This window comes from Aristolochia californica, unplaced genomic scaffold (assembly GCF_029961685.1).
Source record: "Aristolochia californica isolate CCGP_79_NKW_82.1479 unplaced genomic scaffold, dmAriCali1.0.hap1 SCAF_2, whole genome shotgun sequence".
NCBI lineage: Eukaryota > Viridiplantae > Streptophyta > Magnoliopsida > Piperales > Aristolochiaceae > Aristolochia > Aristolochia californica.
The window spans coordinates 38560952-38575240 of record NW_027181881.1 but is presented as its reverse complement, the minus strand read 5'-3'; the positions used below and the strand labels follow the sequence as shown (position 1 = coordinate 38575240).

Below are 14289 nucleotides of genomic sequence, written 5' to 3'. Positions count from 1 at the left end.
CATATCTTATGAGCTTGGGCCATCTACCAACATTCTTGGATATGTGGGTCTTCCTTGGTCTTTTGGGTTTGGGCCCATCTTCCAACACACTTGGATATGTTGGCCTTCTTAATCGTGTAGGCTTGGGCCCATCTTCGAACACCCATCTTAGGGGGGATAAATAGAAGAAGAAGAAGTACAAGACAAAGGTAACCCAACAATGAAAAAATTCCATGTGTTGTGGTAATCAAGTTTTATGTGGCTAGAATATCCAATGGGAAGACAAGATGAGAACAAAATGAAAACTACAAGCAAGATGTAAACAAGAAAAAGAAGAATCAAATCAAGGCAATCAATTTTTTTCAAGCAAAAAAGTTTCTTGACCAAAATTATTTGCAAAGTGAAGATACAAACACTAGCTTGAGGAGTGTTAAAAAACACCCATGTGTGTATGGGTGGCATTGTTAGTAAATAAGGAGAATTTTCATAGAGATCGTATAGAATTGTAATTATACAAGTTGTTGTATGTCTTCTTTTTTTTTTCCTTTTGAAGCATGTAGCTCTAAGGACATTATTGCTAGGGGTGGCTTCAAATCGAGTAGGCTCGCGAGTGGCTTGAGTTTGGCTTGGTTCGATTTGGTATCTCTCGAGCTCAAGCAGAGCTCGAGATCCGGAATCGGCTCGTTTAAATTAACGAGCCGAGCTCGACCGAAGCCAAGTTCGGCTCGACGGCTTGCGAGTCGTCTCGCTAATTTAACGAGCGGCGGGATTTGGGGGGATTTTGGAAATTTTCCGAAGTCTCGATCTCGGAACCGGAAGAGAGTCGCGTCGTCTTCCCTTCTATCTCTACCATTTCCCATGCTTCTCTACCATAAACACTCCATGAAATTTTATTTGAAATGGTAGCATGGGACTTCGTCATAGTGGCCGGGGATATGGATCGTTGGCCGTCAAGTTGTCGAATGACTTATCCCCTGCAAGGTAAAGCCAGATCCACGATCCAAACATCATGCGCTCGAGTATGCAAATTGTGACGAGATCCTTGAGCCTTCATGCGATGTAGTTATGCTTGGTTTGAGATGTTGGCATAGGGCCATTTGCGGGAGCCTTTATGCTCTTTCCCTTTATGCTAGGGTTGGCATTTTTTTTCTGTGAACCGTAATGCTTTCTGTTACTGATAATAAGGTCGCCCTCTTTCCTGTTACTCTGGCTTGATAGGAAAAAAAAAGACGTTTGGTGACCAGGATCGGTTTTGCTTACTGAATGAATACTAGATAAGTCCATCATATTCATAAGAATTAAAAAGAAATTCTTTCTTGAGTACAAGTCCATCATAATTTATCTCGACAGAGGTGAAAGGTTGAGACACTATCCTGATATCCAAATCATGTTGAAAATATTTTTGAACACCTTTGAGTTTATTTACTCTGGAAATAAATGTCTCAAATTGCTCATCAAACCTGACCATCATTTTGCTATGCTTAAACTGCCTGTAATTTATTTCATTTAGTGAGAGGGTCGTTGGAGACAAGTTACATTTTTCAAATTATGTAAAATTTTGAGGTTCAGAAACATCATATGCGTTTATAATAAGTTGCTCCTGTAGCTCTTTGGTGACAACTAAAATTCATGGTAATCTTGTAGCTGAATCAGGATTTTCTTTTCACCAAAATAATTGAGCATCTATCTACTGTTTCATTTCCTTAAATTTTTTTAACTTGTAATGTGTTCTTTCTCGTGCTAATTTACAAGCCTATATTATTTTTTTTACTATCTTTATACTTTTCATCTTTACACCAAGTTTGTTTTCAACTCTGTTGATGCCAGGTCTCCCTGGAGGCAGATAAAGTTGTTAATGTGACCCCTCGTTATGCTAGACTGCGAGCAGAATCAAATGGATCCCCCAAAAGACAAATAATTGGGTGGGAGAATATTGAACTAATAAGTGATCGGCCACTTGAAACTATGTTGAAGGAGTTCAAGCAATTGAAGAAAGAGTATCCAGATCGGATTCTTATTGCTTCAATTATGGAGCATGACAAGGCTGCTTGGGATGAACTCATTGATCGTGTTGAGGAAACTGGAGTTGTAAGTTGCTGAAATTCCCTTTTTTTTATCTTTTATGGAGTTGTAAATTGCTGCAATTCCCTTTTTTATCTTTTTTGGAGTTGTAAGTTATCTTTCATTTCATTCCTAGTTGTTGAGATATCACATTTGATCATACAATTTCTGTCAGATACCGTTTCTTACTTCAATATGAATAGGACTAAATTGAATTGATTCTCCTTTGCTCTTAGGATGCGCTTGAGATCAATTTCTCTTGTCCACATGGCATGCCGGAAAGGAAAATGGGTGCTGCTGTGGGGAAAGATTGTGTGCTTCTGGAGGAAGTATGTGGTCGGGTCAATGCGAAAGCTACAGTTCCTGTGTGGGCAAAGATGACTCCAAATGTCACTGATATCACCCAGGTTTTCTTCCCTTTCACAGTTCTTCTCTTCTTCTCATTTATTCGACATATTTTTGGTTCTTAAAAAAGACGGGGCTTCTTCTTTTCTTAACAAGGTAAAGGTATTCAATTTTTCCAGTGTTTTCCTTTTCAAAATTTAGATCAAGAACTCAATTTTTTTCTGAGGATTTTGTATGTTTTCATGGAGGGCTCTTAGACAGGTAGAGCCCTATTTGTATTGAGAGAAATATAGGATTATAGAAGAAAAGAAGCATCTTTCATTTTATGTGAAATTTCTCTTACTTCCTCTTGCATCTCCAAACAAGGTTAAATTTTAACTCCTTAGCTGTTAACTTGATAAATCAAACATTTTCTTAACAAGCATTTGATTTGGTTGAGTGTGTTTTCAGAGTATAATTTTGTTTTGTAGAATTTAGGATCTCATGAAAGGAATTTTAGATCAACAAGAAAGAAGAAGAAGAAGAAGAGAGAAGGAGAAGAGCAAAAGAAGAACGTGGAAGGAGAGAGTTTGGATTAAGGGAGAAGAGGGTTGCGTAAAAAAGAAAAGTGAGGGCTGGACAAATTTGTGGAAAGAGAGGAGAGTGCTTCAATGCCCTACCTCTTAGCCAATGCCTTTATTTATAGTTTTACAATGCCCTTAGGGCTACAACTTGATCAAACAAAAGATATAAAAGGAACACATATTTACAATTCTATGCCATCTTTATGGAAAGTACCATATTTTACACGTATGCCACTCCTTTGACGTGTGGGCTTCTTGTCTTGAGCTCGTGGGCTTGAGCCCATCTTTCAACACTCCCCCTCAAGCTGGTGGAGAAAAGACATCATAAATACCCAGCTTGCCACATATAAATGATAGGATTTTAGATGTAACGGGTTTAGTGAGAATATCAGCTAGTTGCTCTTGAGAAGACACATGTTTGAGAGAGATAATTCCTGATTGAAACTTCTCCTGTATAAAAAGACAATCCACCTCAATATGTTTAGTTCTTTCATGAAAAACTGGATTTGAAGTGATATGAATGGCTTCTTGATTATAACAATGCAGATTTATGGACCCCTTTTTATAAAAACCTAGTTCGGTAAGAAGGGTCCTGATCCATAAAAGTTCACTAACGGTATGGGCCATAGCTCTATATTCTGCTTCGGCGCTAGATATTGCAACCACATTTTGATTCTTACTTTTCCATGTATCTAGAGTACAATATCCTGATGTAGATTTTCGATCATCAGGAGATCCAGCCCAATCTGCATCTGAGAAGCCTTCTATGTTGAAATGCCCATGTTTTTTATACAACAATCCTCTGCCTGAAGCTCCTTTTAGATAACGTAATATTCTCTCTAAAGCCTGCCAGTGGGTAATTTGTGGTTTGTGTATGAATTGACTCACCACACTTACAACATATAATATGTCTGGCCTAGTTACTGTGAGATAAATCAGTTTTTCCATGAGTCTTTGATATTTGCCAATATCAATATCTTCTTCATTTGTGGCACATAATTTTACATTTGTATCCATAGGTGTGTCAACTGGTCTACAACCCTTCATTCCTATTTCTTCAAGGAGATCCAAGACATATATTCTTTAAGACAATATTATCCCATGTTTGGATTAAAGAACTTCTATACCCAAAAAATATTTAAGCATACCAAGGTCTTTAGTCTTAAATTCCTGACATATCATCTGCTTCACCTCTTGTATGCTCAAAGCATCATCACCGGTTAAGATAATATCATCCACGTATACGGCCAATAATATTTTTCCTTTGACCGTATCTTTATAATATATGGAATGATCAACTGAGCACCGATGAAAACTAAACAGTAGGAGTGTTTGACAAAATTTATCAAACCAAACCCAAGGGGACTGCTTAAGCCCATATAAAGACTTTTTTAACCGGCATACTGACTCCCCCTCAACCACATAACCAGGTGGTTGAACCATATAAATTTCCTCACTGATATCACCATTTAAAAAAACATTTCCAACATCCAACTGATAGACGGGCCATGAGGAGTTAGCAGCAATAGATAAGATGATGTGTACAGAATTCAATTTTGCAACAGGAGAGAAGGTCTCCTCATAATCTATCCCATAGCTGTGTATAGCCCTTAGCAACCAGTCGAGCTTTAAGACGAGCAACCGATCCATCAGGATTATGTTTCACCGAAAAAACCCATCGACAACCAACTAGTCTTTTACCTTTCGGGAGTGATGTTAAGTACCAGGTTTGGTTTTTGTATAAGGCGTGCATTTCTTCATCCATAGCCACCTTTCATCCTGGATGTCTCAGGGCCTCCTGATACGACTGCAGAACGGAAGTAGAAGAAAGGGACGCAAGAAACTGAAAACACTCGGAAGACAAGCGATGGTGAGACATAAAATTTGAGATAGGATGCGAAGTAGTACAGGAGCGACTTTCTTTTCTTAAAGCAAAAGGTCGAGTATCAACTTCAGGCCCATACATAGGAGGAGAAGGACTTACCTTGGGTGGATCCGACAACTCCATAGGTGGAGGTATGGCTGGTGCATCAGGGGATGGATCCACTTCAAGATTGAATGGCACAAGCAGACAAGGAGTAGTAGAAGGACAAGTCCATATTATTTTTTTTACTATCTCCGTACTTTTCATCTTTACACCAAGAAATTGAAGAAAGAGTATCTAGATCGGATTCTTATTGCTTCAATTATGGAGGAGTATGACAAGGCTGCTTGGGAGGAACTCATTGATTGTGTTGAGGAAACTGGAGTTGTAAGTTGCTGCAATTCCCTTTTTTTTTTTTTTATCTTTTATGGAGTTGTAAATTGCTGCAATTCCCTTTTTTTATCTTTTTTGAAGTTTTAAGTTATCTTTCATTTCATTCCTAGTTGTTGAGATATCACATTTGATCATACAATTTCTGTCATATACCGTTTCTTACTTAAATATGAATAGAACTAAATTGAATTGATTCTCCTTTGATCTTAGGATGCGCTTGAGATCAATTTCTCTTGTCCACATGGCATGCCGAAAAGGAAAATGGGTGCTGTTGTGGGGAAAGATTGTGTGCTTCTGGAGGAAGTCTGTGGCTGGGTCAATGCGAAAGCTACAGTTCCTGTGTGGGCAAAGATTACTCCAAATGTCACTGATATCACCCAGGTTTTCTTCCCTTTCGCAGTTCTTCTCTTCTTCTCATTTATTTGACATATTTTCCATTCTTAAAAATGATGGGACTTCTTCTTTTCTTAACAAGGTAAAGGTATTCAGTTTTTTCAGTGCTTTCCTTTTCCAAATTTAGATCAAGAACTCAATTTTTTTCTGAGGATTTTGTATGCTTTCATGGCTCTTAGACAGGTAGAGCCCTATTTGTACTGAGAGAAATATAGGATTATAGAAGAAAAGAAGCATCTTTCATTTTATGTGAAATTTCTCTTACTTCCTCTTGCATCTCCAAACAGGGTTGAATTTTAACTCCTTTGCTGTTAACTTGATAAATCAAACATTTTCTTAACAAGCATTTGATTTGGTTGAGTGTGTTGTCAAAGTATAATTTTGTTTAAAAAACTATACCAACAGATTGCCAATTTATGACAGCCTATACCCACTCATATTCTGGTTTTTAAAGCATTTCAGGGGTATTATGCTTGTAATGTTTTCCTTACTGGTTTTTTAATTTAGTTTTCTTATGTTTTTTAATGTTTTTCCATTTTTGTCATTTGTATCATGCAGCCAGCACATGTGGCACTGCAAGAAGGATCTAAAGGCATCTCTGCCATTAATACTATCACAAGTGTTATGGGAATTAATCTCAATACTCTGCACCCTGAACCTTGCGTGGAGGGGTTTGTCGCTAAATCCTGCCAATCATAAATATTGCCTTCTCTTTGTTTGTTTTCTTCTCCATAGTCCTTTTTCGGTTTTGGTACACTTTCTCTCGGGTATACCACTCCAGGTGGTTATTCTTCTAAAGTTGTCCATCCTATTGCATTGGTGAGAAGTTTTGTGTATGGTTGTAATCCTCAATGAATCGTGAAGTTACTGAATGTTCTTATTTATAAGGTACGTACAGTATACAAAACATATCATCAAAGATCAAAGAAACTAATTGATACATATCTTATCGTATACATAACAGATCATCAAAGATCAAGGAGAGAATCAGAAGATGATTCATCCTTATCACTCCCCTTCAAGCTAAGCGTGGCAGAAGGAATCACGTGAAGCTTGTTACGAAAATGAGGAACTGAGACTTGGGGACTCCCTTGGTAAAACAATCAACAAGCTGGAGATGTCAGGGAACAAAAGCGACTTTTAAGGAACCATTTGTAATAAGTTCACGAACAAAATGATAGTCAATCGCAATATGCTTGGAACGAGGCCGAGTGACAGGATTGACCGCCATAAAAATAACACTTTTTTTATCGCATAACATCTTCAGAGGGGAAGGCAATCGAAGACGAAGATCATGAAGAAGTTGAACAATCCAAGCAACTTCAGCAGTAGCAACGACTAAGGATCGATACTCAGCTTCGGCACTGGAGTGAGAAACAGTGGACTGTTTCTTGGAGCACAAAGAGACAAAATTAGCTCCCAAGAAGATAGTATAGTCAGTGATAGACTGACGTGTATCAGGACACCCAGCCCAATCAGCATCAGAATAAGCAAGTAACTCATGAGAGGGAGTTGGAAAGAGTGTCAATAGTACACAAATTAGGGTGACCTAGAAGAGCATGCCACAAATAAACGGAGGCACGCAGCTTATTGGAAGAAATGATGGAAGTAAAGGCAAGATGATGTTGATCGAACACGTACAGACCATTCTCACATCTGTCGACCCCCAACACTACTCTTGTGACCCGATCCTGTATGGTAAAACTAGAAGGAGAAAATGTGACACAACTGTTATTATCCTTTGTAAGTTGACTGATGGAAATAAGCTTTTTCTTAATATCAGGAACAACTAAAACATTGGATAAAAGAAATGAGCTGTTGGGAACAAGAGTAGAAACGGAACCTGTGTGAGAAATAGAAAGTGACTAACCATTACCAACCATCACCCTTTCATTACCAGAGTAGATAGCAAGAACGTCTACACACTCGGGATCATTTTCCATGTGAGATATTGCACCAGAGTCAGGATACCAATCAGAGTCATTGGAGGCTGGAATCGAACAAGCAACGAAAGCCTCAACAAGGTTGGCGGACTGCTTTTCCTTGAGATTAAGAAATGTCCAGCAACGTTTAGCCAGGTGTCCCTCCTTGTCGCAGATTTGACAATAAACTAGAGATTTTGGGGCGGCAGAGGAAGGCGTGGGCTTCCCTTTCTTTTTGCTTTTCGGTCTGGTGGAAGAATTCCGTTGGGTGTAGAATGCTAAGTTGGGTGTAGACTGTTGATACATCGATCTTTCAAAAATCTCATGGCTCAATGCTTTTGGAATGAGATCTACAAAAGTAGGTAACGGATGCTGGGAAAGCATTGTAGTTGAGAACACCTTATAATCGGGACCTAAGGCTCTCAAGAACCAATGGACTTCATCCAAGTCATCAAGTGGACGACCAATTGCCGCTAGTTGATCGCAGAGGCCTTTGAAGAGTCAAGAAAATTCGGCCACGGATTTGGAGCCTCGCTGCATCAGTTGAAGCTCATCCTTCAGTTGGAGTTCTCGAGTCTTGGATCTATGAGAGAAAGAGGCTTCAAGAGTAGTCCAGGCCTCATGTCCATGACTCAAACCAAGTACCTCATTCATAGACTCATCTGTAAGAGAAGAATCGAAAAGACTTAGGAGAGTCTGGTCTGTATTCAGCCAGGAATTGTATGCTAGATTTACCTGTGTGGTGCCATCAGAGCCGGTAACCTTTGGAGAAGTGGCTGGGACACTACCATCCAGAAATCCGAGAAGACCTTGACTGGTTAATAGAGGAATAAATTGATTTCTCCATAACAAATAATTGCATGAGGTCAGTTTGATGGTGAGCATATGCACCATCGTGTTCAACAGATGTGAAGTTGACAAGGATGACGCAGCCATGGAAGCAGGAGAATCTGTCGACGTCGTTTTCGAAGAAGACCAAAAAAAATAGAGTTTCAGACCTACCCAAAATAGAGATGTCGTCGGCAGTGAAAAGGCTCGTGCGATGCCATCGCTGATGCCTATGCTGCTGGGTGACCCTATAGAGAGGGCGTCATTGTCGAAGAAGACGACGAAAAGATGCAGAAACAGAGACGCCGTCAGCAGCGAAAAGGCTCGTGCGATGTCGTCGCTGATGCCTTTGCCGCTGGGCGACCTTGCAGAGAGGGCATCGTTGTCAGAGAAGATGACAGAAAATTTCCGAAACAGAGAAGCCTTCGGCAGCGAAAAAGGCTTGTGTGATGCCTTTGCTGTTGGGCGACCCTGCAGAGAGGGGTCTCTTAAATGTGACATTGCCGTTGCCGAAGATGACGACGGAAAAAAAAATTACAATAGCTCTGATACCATGAGAAGTTATGTAGGGCTGTAATCCTCAATGCATCATGAGGTTAGTGAATGTTCTTATTTATAAGGTATGTACAGTATACAAAACAGATCATCGAAGATCAAAGAAACTAATTGATACATATCTTATCGTATACATAGCAGATCATCGAAAATCAAGGAGAGAATCAGAAGATGATTCATCCTTATCAATTGGCAATGGTGATGCAAATTGTAAAAATGATGCAATCAGAGTTTAGCAATGTCGATTGTTCGCTTTCTGCCATTGGAGGAGTAGAGAAAGGAGAAGACGTAGCTGAGTTCATTCTTCTTGGAGCAAATACTATTCAGGTATTTGTTTTGAATTTTGTTGCAAGACATAATGCTCATACCAAATGAGCACGTTGAACACTGTTGAGACCAGGGCTTATGGTGCCATTGTTTAGGCTGCAATTCTGAGCGGCGAAGACGATGAGAAGGTCCAAGACCTGCTGCTTCTGGATGTGACTTCGCTAAGTCTGGGTATTGTGACCGCTGGTGAAGTGATGACTGCAACCGCTCGATTCTATCTTGTATTTTGGTTTATAAATATGTAATTGATTCATTCATTCTTACTTTGGAGGTATTTCCGGTTTCATGGTTTTGGGTTTCAAGTTCGCCGTGGGAAGGGAATAGTGTTGAAAAGTGCCAGGGGAGTAAGGAGTGTCCTGCACTGGTTGTGACACATGAAGAGGTCGCAATTCTTCTCGACTTATTTGGACAATCAACCCAGCGTATTGATCCAGAGGGTGAGCGAGCTCGGATCAAAGACAACAATTTGTTGGGCAAATTCGAGCTGACGGGCATTCCTCCGGCACATCGTGGGGTTCCCCAAATCAAAGTTTGATTCGACATCGGCACGAACAGGATCTTGAATGTCTCTGTCGAGGACAAGACGACAGGGTTTAAGAATAAGATTACAATCACTAACAACTAAAAGAAGATTGAGCAAGGAAGAATTTGAGAAGATGGTCAAGGAAGTAAAGCGGTAAAGGCGGAGGATGAAGAAGTGAAAAATAAAGTGGAGGCAAAAAAAGGAAAGACGAGGTTTTTTGTATTAAATGTTTGAATGAGTTATATTTGTGTTATTTTTATTTTTATTGCAGTGTATAGAGTGTTTAGACTATTTTATGGAGTGTATGGAGTGTATAAACAATTTCATGGAGTGTTTATGCAATGTATAGACAATTTTATGGAGTGTTTATGCAGGTATGATGTATATAAATTATGCCCAATTTTAAGTAGAAGTTATGCCAAATTTTATACAGGTATTATATACATAGATTATGCTCAATTTTAAGTAGAGGTCATGCCCAATCTTATACATGTATTATATATATATATATAGGTTATGCCCAATTTTATGTAAAATGTATGCATAATTTGATATATATTTTTTGAAAATTTTTAAATGTATGTTGAAGCTCGAGCTCGAATCGAACTCGGTTAAAATTTTTGGGCTCGAGCTCGATAACAATTTTACGCTCGAGACGAGGCTTGGCTCGAAGCTCAGCTCGAAATATTTAAATCAATCTTGGCTCGAACATAAGCAGGTTCGGGCTCGGCTCGGTTCAATGCCACCCCTAATTATCGCCATTATAAACACCTTCAGACAACTATAAATACAACCTCAAGGCATAAGTAGAGCATTCATGCCTCTTCTTCTTTGCTCATATTCGTCCATACAACTCTCTCTTTTTTACCTCTTCTTTTTTTCCCTTGGTTTCTTCTCTCCTCTCTCCCAAGAGCTAGAACTCCTTTCTTCTCTCCTTCCATTGAGATATCTTGTGTTTATGTGTTGGCCCTAGAAATAAATATAGTGCAATGCAAGTATGATCAATCAGTGAACTTCCTATGATTGTTCATGCTTTATATCCATGACTGGCAAGATTTTGTCTGATCGACCAATCATGTGGGATGATAAATCATTCAATGCAAAATTTTATTTCCTAGACAGTATTGATCGATTAGTCCAAGTGGGATGATGGATCATGCTTTATAGCATGAAATGACCACGTTCTAAACGATTGATTATGTACTTCGGATGATCGATCATTCCAGTGCCACTTTATTTAATTTAAATTTAAAAGCATGAGAGTGAATTATCTTAAGTGCTCTAACTTGTTTGAAAAGATGTATATGATGTTTTGAAACATGAACGAATGCAATGTATGTCCTAAAGCTTCATGTTTAACATTGTACCTTAAATCAAAGGGGTTTGGACAACTCTCTTTTACATGGATTAAGTTTTGATATACATCAAGGTATCTTAAACTCGTGTCTTCACATTATCTTCTTCTTCAATGGTGCTTCTTCAAGAGTAGGTTTTCCATGATGCTTGAGGTCTAGGGTATGCTCGATTCATTTTGAAGCTTTAGGCCTTAGGATTCATGTCCTTCAAAGGTAAAGTATCTTAAATACTTAGTTTGCAAATTGTCAACTCTATTAACTTTTGTTGTCATCATAAGCAAGAAGGGGCTCAACCTATGTTCAACAACATGTAATTTAAAAAAAAAAAAAAAAAGCTTTGGAGCCTAAAATTATGTACTCAAAGGAAAAACCACCAAAATTGAAAGACATAGATTTATATTTGAGAAAGGAGTTTAAAGTTTTGATTACGCAATCAACATACTTTCAATATAACCTTTGAGTCTTTCAATACTGATATCTCTGTTTGGAAATATCGGATTGAGAAACAATTTATTGGATTAGAAATTAGACACACAAAGCTTTCTTTTAAGATATAATTCTCCATATAGTGTTTTGTTACTAATGGCATAAAATCTCTCAAAATATGAAGCTTGTTGCTGCCACCAAAGCCTTTCTTATTGCCTAATCTTTGCTATTTTAAATGTCAATTTTTCTCTGTAGAAATTTATTTTTTGCTTCGAAAAATAGAATCAAAGAAATTTCCATCAATATATAATTTTAAATAAAGTATCGTATAAAGGTGAGAACTCCAAGAAAACACAAGTACTGGGAGAGGAAAACATCAATGAGAAAGAAAAAAATAGAATATAAACCTAAACTAATTGAGATGAAAGATAAGAAAATAAACTCATTGTCTTTGTGGATTGATCGAGTAAACTCATATGACCTGCTTTCATACTATGCCGAATTTCTAAAAAAGAAAGGAAATAATTAATTGAATGATTTAATTTGAATACATTGGGTCTCTATTTATAATTAAAAATACATATAATTATAATGAGATTAAACTATCTAAATCTCAGTTACACCCAGAATAGAATTCTTAATCATAATCAAAATAAACAACTATTTAAAGATAAATTACAAACCAATTAAATAAATTTTGACAAAGTAGAAACCTAAAATTTCTTCCTTGGCTACAACTTTTTTTCATGAGACTCTTCTATATTTATTCTTCAACTATAGAAGAAGTGATCCCTTATAATAAAAATAATTTTTGTATATAATTTATTCACATTTTGTATTATTGTTGGAAGATGAGCTCAAGCTCACATGACCAAGGAAGACCCACATATACAAGGAGAAGACCCATACGTCCAAGAGAGGTGGCATCATGGAAAATAAGAGGACTTCTCATTGGCACAATTATGTAATTAGGCAAGGAGGAACATGTCTACTTATGTCTTTTCTTATATAAAGCTCGTAGCCCTAAGGGCATTATGGACATCGTAACATCCTATTATGCACACAATAACATTATTATTTTAGTTGTTTTATTTAATTTACTTTATTTTATTTCAGTTTTAGGTCATAGGGGTATTTTTGGAATTATTTATTAATAGGGATATTTTTGAAATTTTTTATTAAACCCTAACAGGGTGAACCCTATTTAAGGGGTAAGAGTAATGAGAAAAGAAAGGATTGAAGTATTAATAATTAGGTTAAATCTAGCGTAAAGAGGCTTAGAGTTCTCCTCAACGAGCTCTAGGGTTATCAAGCTTCCCTTAGGCTTGATCTTCGTTTTTGTCTTCCCCATGTCTTCCTACTACCCCTATGGTAATCCCTGGAAAACCCGTAACCCGTGGCAGATTGCAGATCCTCCCAAAGAATCCACGTGTCAGATTCGGGACCGTATCAACTGGTATCAGAGCGGGAACACAATGGGTTATTCTATATCCCAAGAAAGATGGATCGCTATGGGTAAGGAATTGGAGAAAATACGAGCACGGTTAGATGCTTCCATTGAACGTTATGGAAGGGAGAAACTTGTTGTTGCAGCAACACAGGTCATACGACCTCAAATCTCTATCTCGGACGGGCAGAACGGCCCATGGCCGAAAAAATCAAAAATTTCGTCTCGAGGGGCGGATGCAGAAAAGCAGCAGAAATTAGTCGTCCCTTGCTCACGGCAAGCCAAGCACGCAGCCATAGTCCGTTACGCACGGGAGGGGACAAATTTTCGTTCCGCACGGGAGGGGAAAAATTTCCCGTCCATAATCAAGGGTGGGGGTTCCGCCTCCCAAGACCCCTCCCCACGGCCAACCCGGTGTCTTCCGACGATTCTTCTGACAGGTGTGTGTTTCCGAGAGCCCTCGGTCTCGGAAAATTACCAGGCGGCAACACCCAAAACGGCTGCTCTTCACCACCGGACACGAAGACGACTCCGTCGGCGCCGTCATACACAACTCCGGTGGGATTCGACTTCTGGCCACCACTTCCCACACTCAATCCACCTCTCGACAGAACAGAGCAAACCATTGTTCCAAATTGGGGGGGGGACAATGTATCAGATTTTTTTTTTTTGAGGGGCTTTGTGTTTCTGTGGATGAGCACAATACCTGTGCGGATGTGGATCTTCGAATTGCAGCTGTGGGATTTAAATTTCTGGATCCCCTGTATGTTGTTCGACCACGAACTATCCGCTCTGTTCGGAGCCGTGTGGACGGAAGACGACCGTCGCCCGCCTTTGTCGGCGCCTTGAGGGAAGGAGCAGCTGTCGACAAGGTTTTGGCACTTACCAACGGCCGCGATGTTCGGGATCGGCAGGAGTATAACGCCGGATTTCGATTTTCGAAGAAGCGTCGACGACATTTCCGTCGAAGGAGGAAGAAGATGGTTCAATTCAAATTTTCCTAAGTTAGAAAAATTTCATCAGCGCATGAAGCTGAGTCGTGCACTGGACCGGGTTCCTGAACCGAGTCAACCCAGGTTCACTTGGACCAGGCCAAAAAAAAAAAAAAATCGCATCCTCAAAGGGGGTCGTGCGCCGGACCGGGTTCCTGAACCGAGTCAACACAGGTTAACTCATACCTGGACAAAAAATAAATAAATAAATAAATAATTTGGCGTCCTGAAGGTGGGTCATAGCTATCGCAGATGCTACTTCGGCACCGGTGGAGACGTCGGCATACCGACACTACTTCCGAGCTTGAGGACAAGC

General features: G+C 39.1%; 1 protein-coding gene across 1 annotated transcript; it reads left to right on the top strand.

Annotated features, from left to right (window-relative positions):
• The first annotated feature begins 886 nt into the window (after positions 1-886).
• Positions 887-9765, top strand: LOC137955034 (dihydropyrimidine dehydrogenase (NADP(+)), chloroplastic-like). The gene is made up of 9 exons (XM_068801913.1): positions 887-960; positions 1071-1113; positions 1807-2067; positions 5416-5586; positions 6157-6267; positions 6364-6396; positions 9075-9230; positions 9326-9451; positions 9502-9765. The coding sequence occupies exons 1-9, from the start codon at positions 887-889 to the stop codon at positions 9763-9765; spliced, it is 1239 nt and encodes a 412-aa protein (XP_068658014.1).
• The last annotated feature ends 4524 nt before the right edge of the window (positions 9766-14289 follow it).

Excerpts from the sequence above, each read along its gene's own strand:
- LOC137955034 (XM_068801913.1), top strand. The coding sequence starts at position 887 with ATGGGACTTCGTCATAGTGGCCGGGGATATGGATCGTTGGCCGTCAAG. Across the intron at positions 1,114-1,806 it reads CTCTTTCCCTTTATGCTAGG|GTCTCCCTGGAGGCAGATAA; the intron begins GTTGGCATTTTT and ends TGTTGATGCCAG. Across the intron at positions 2,068-5,415 it reads GTGTTGAGGAAACTGGAGTT|GATGCGCTTGAGATCAATTT; the intron begins GTAAGTTGCTGA and ends CTTTGATCTTAG.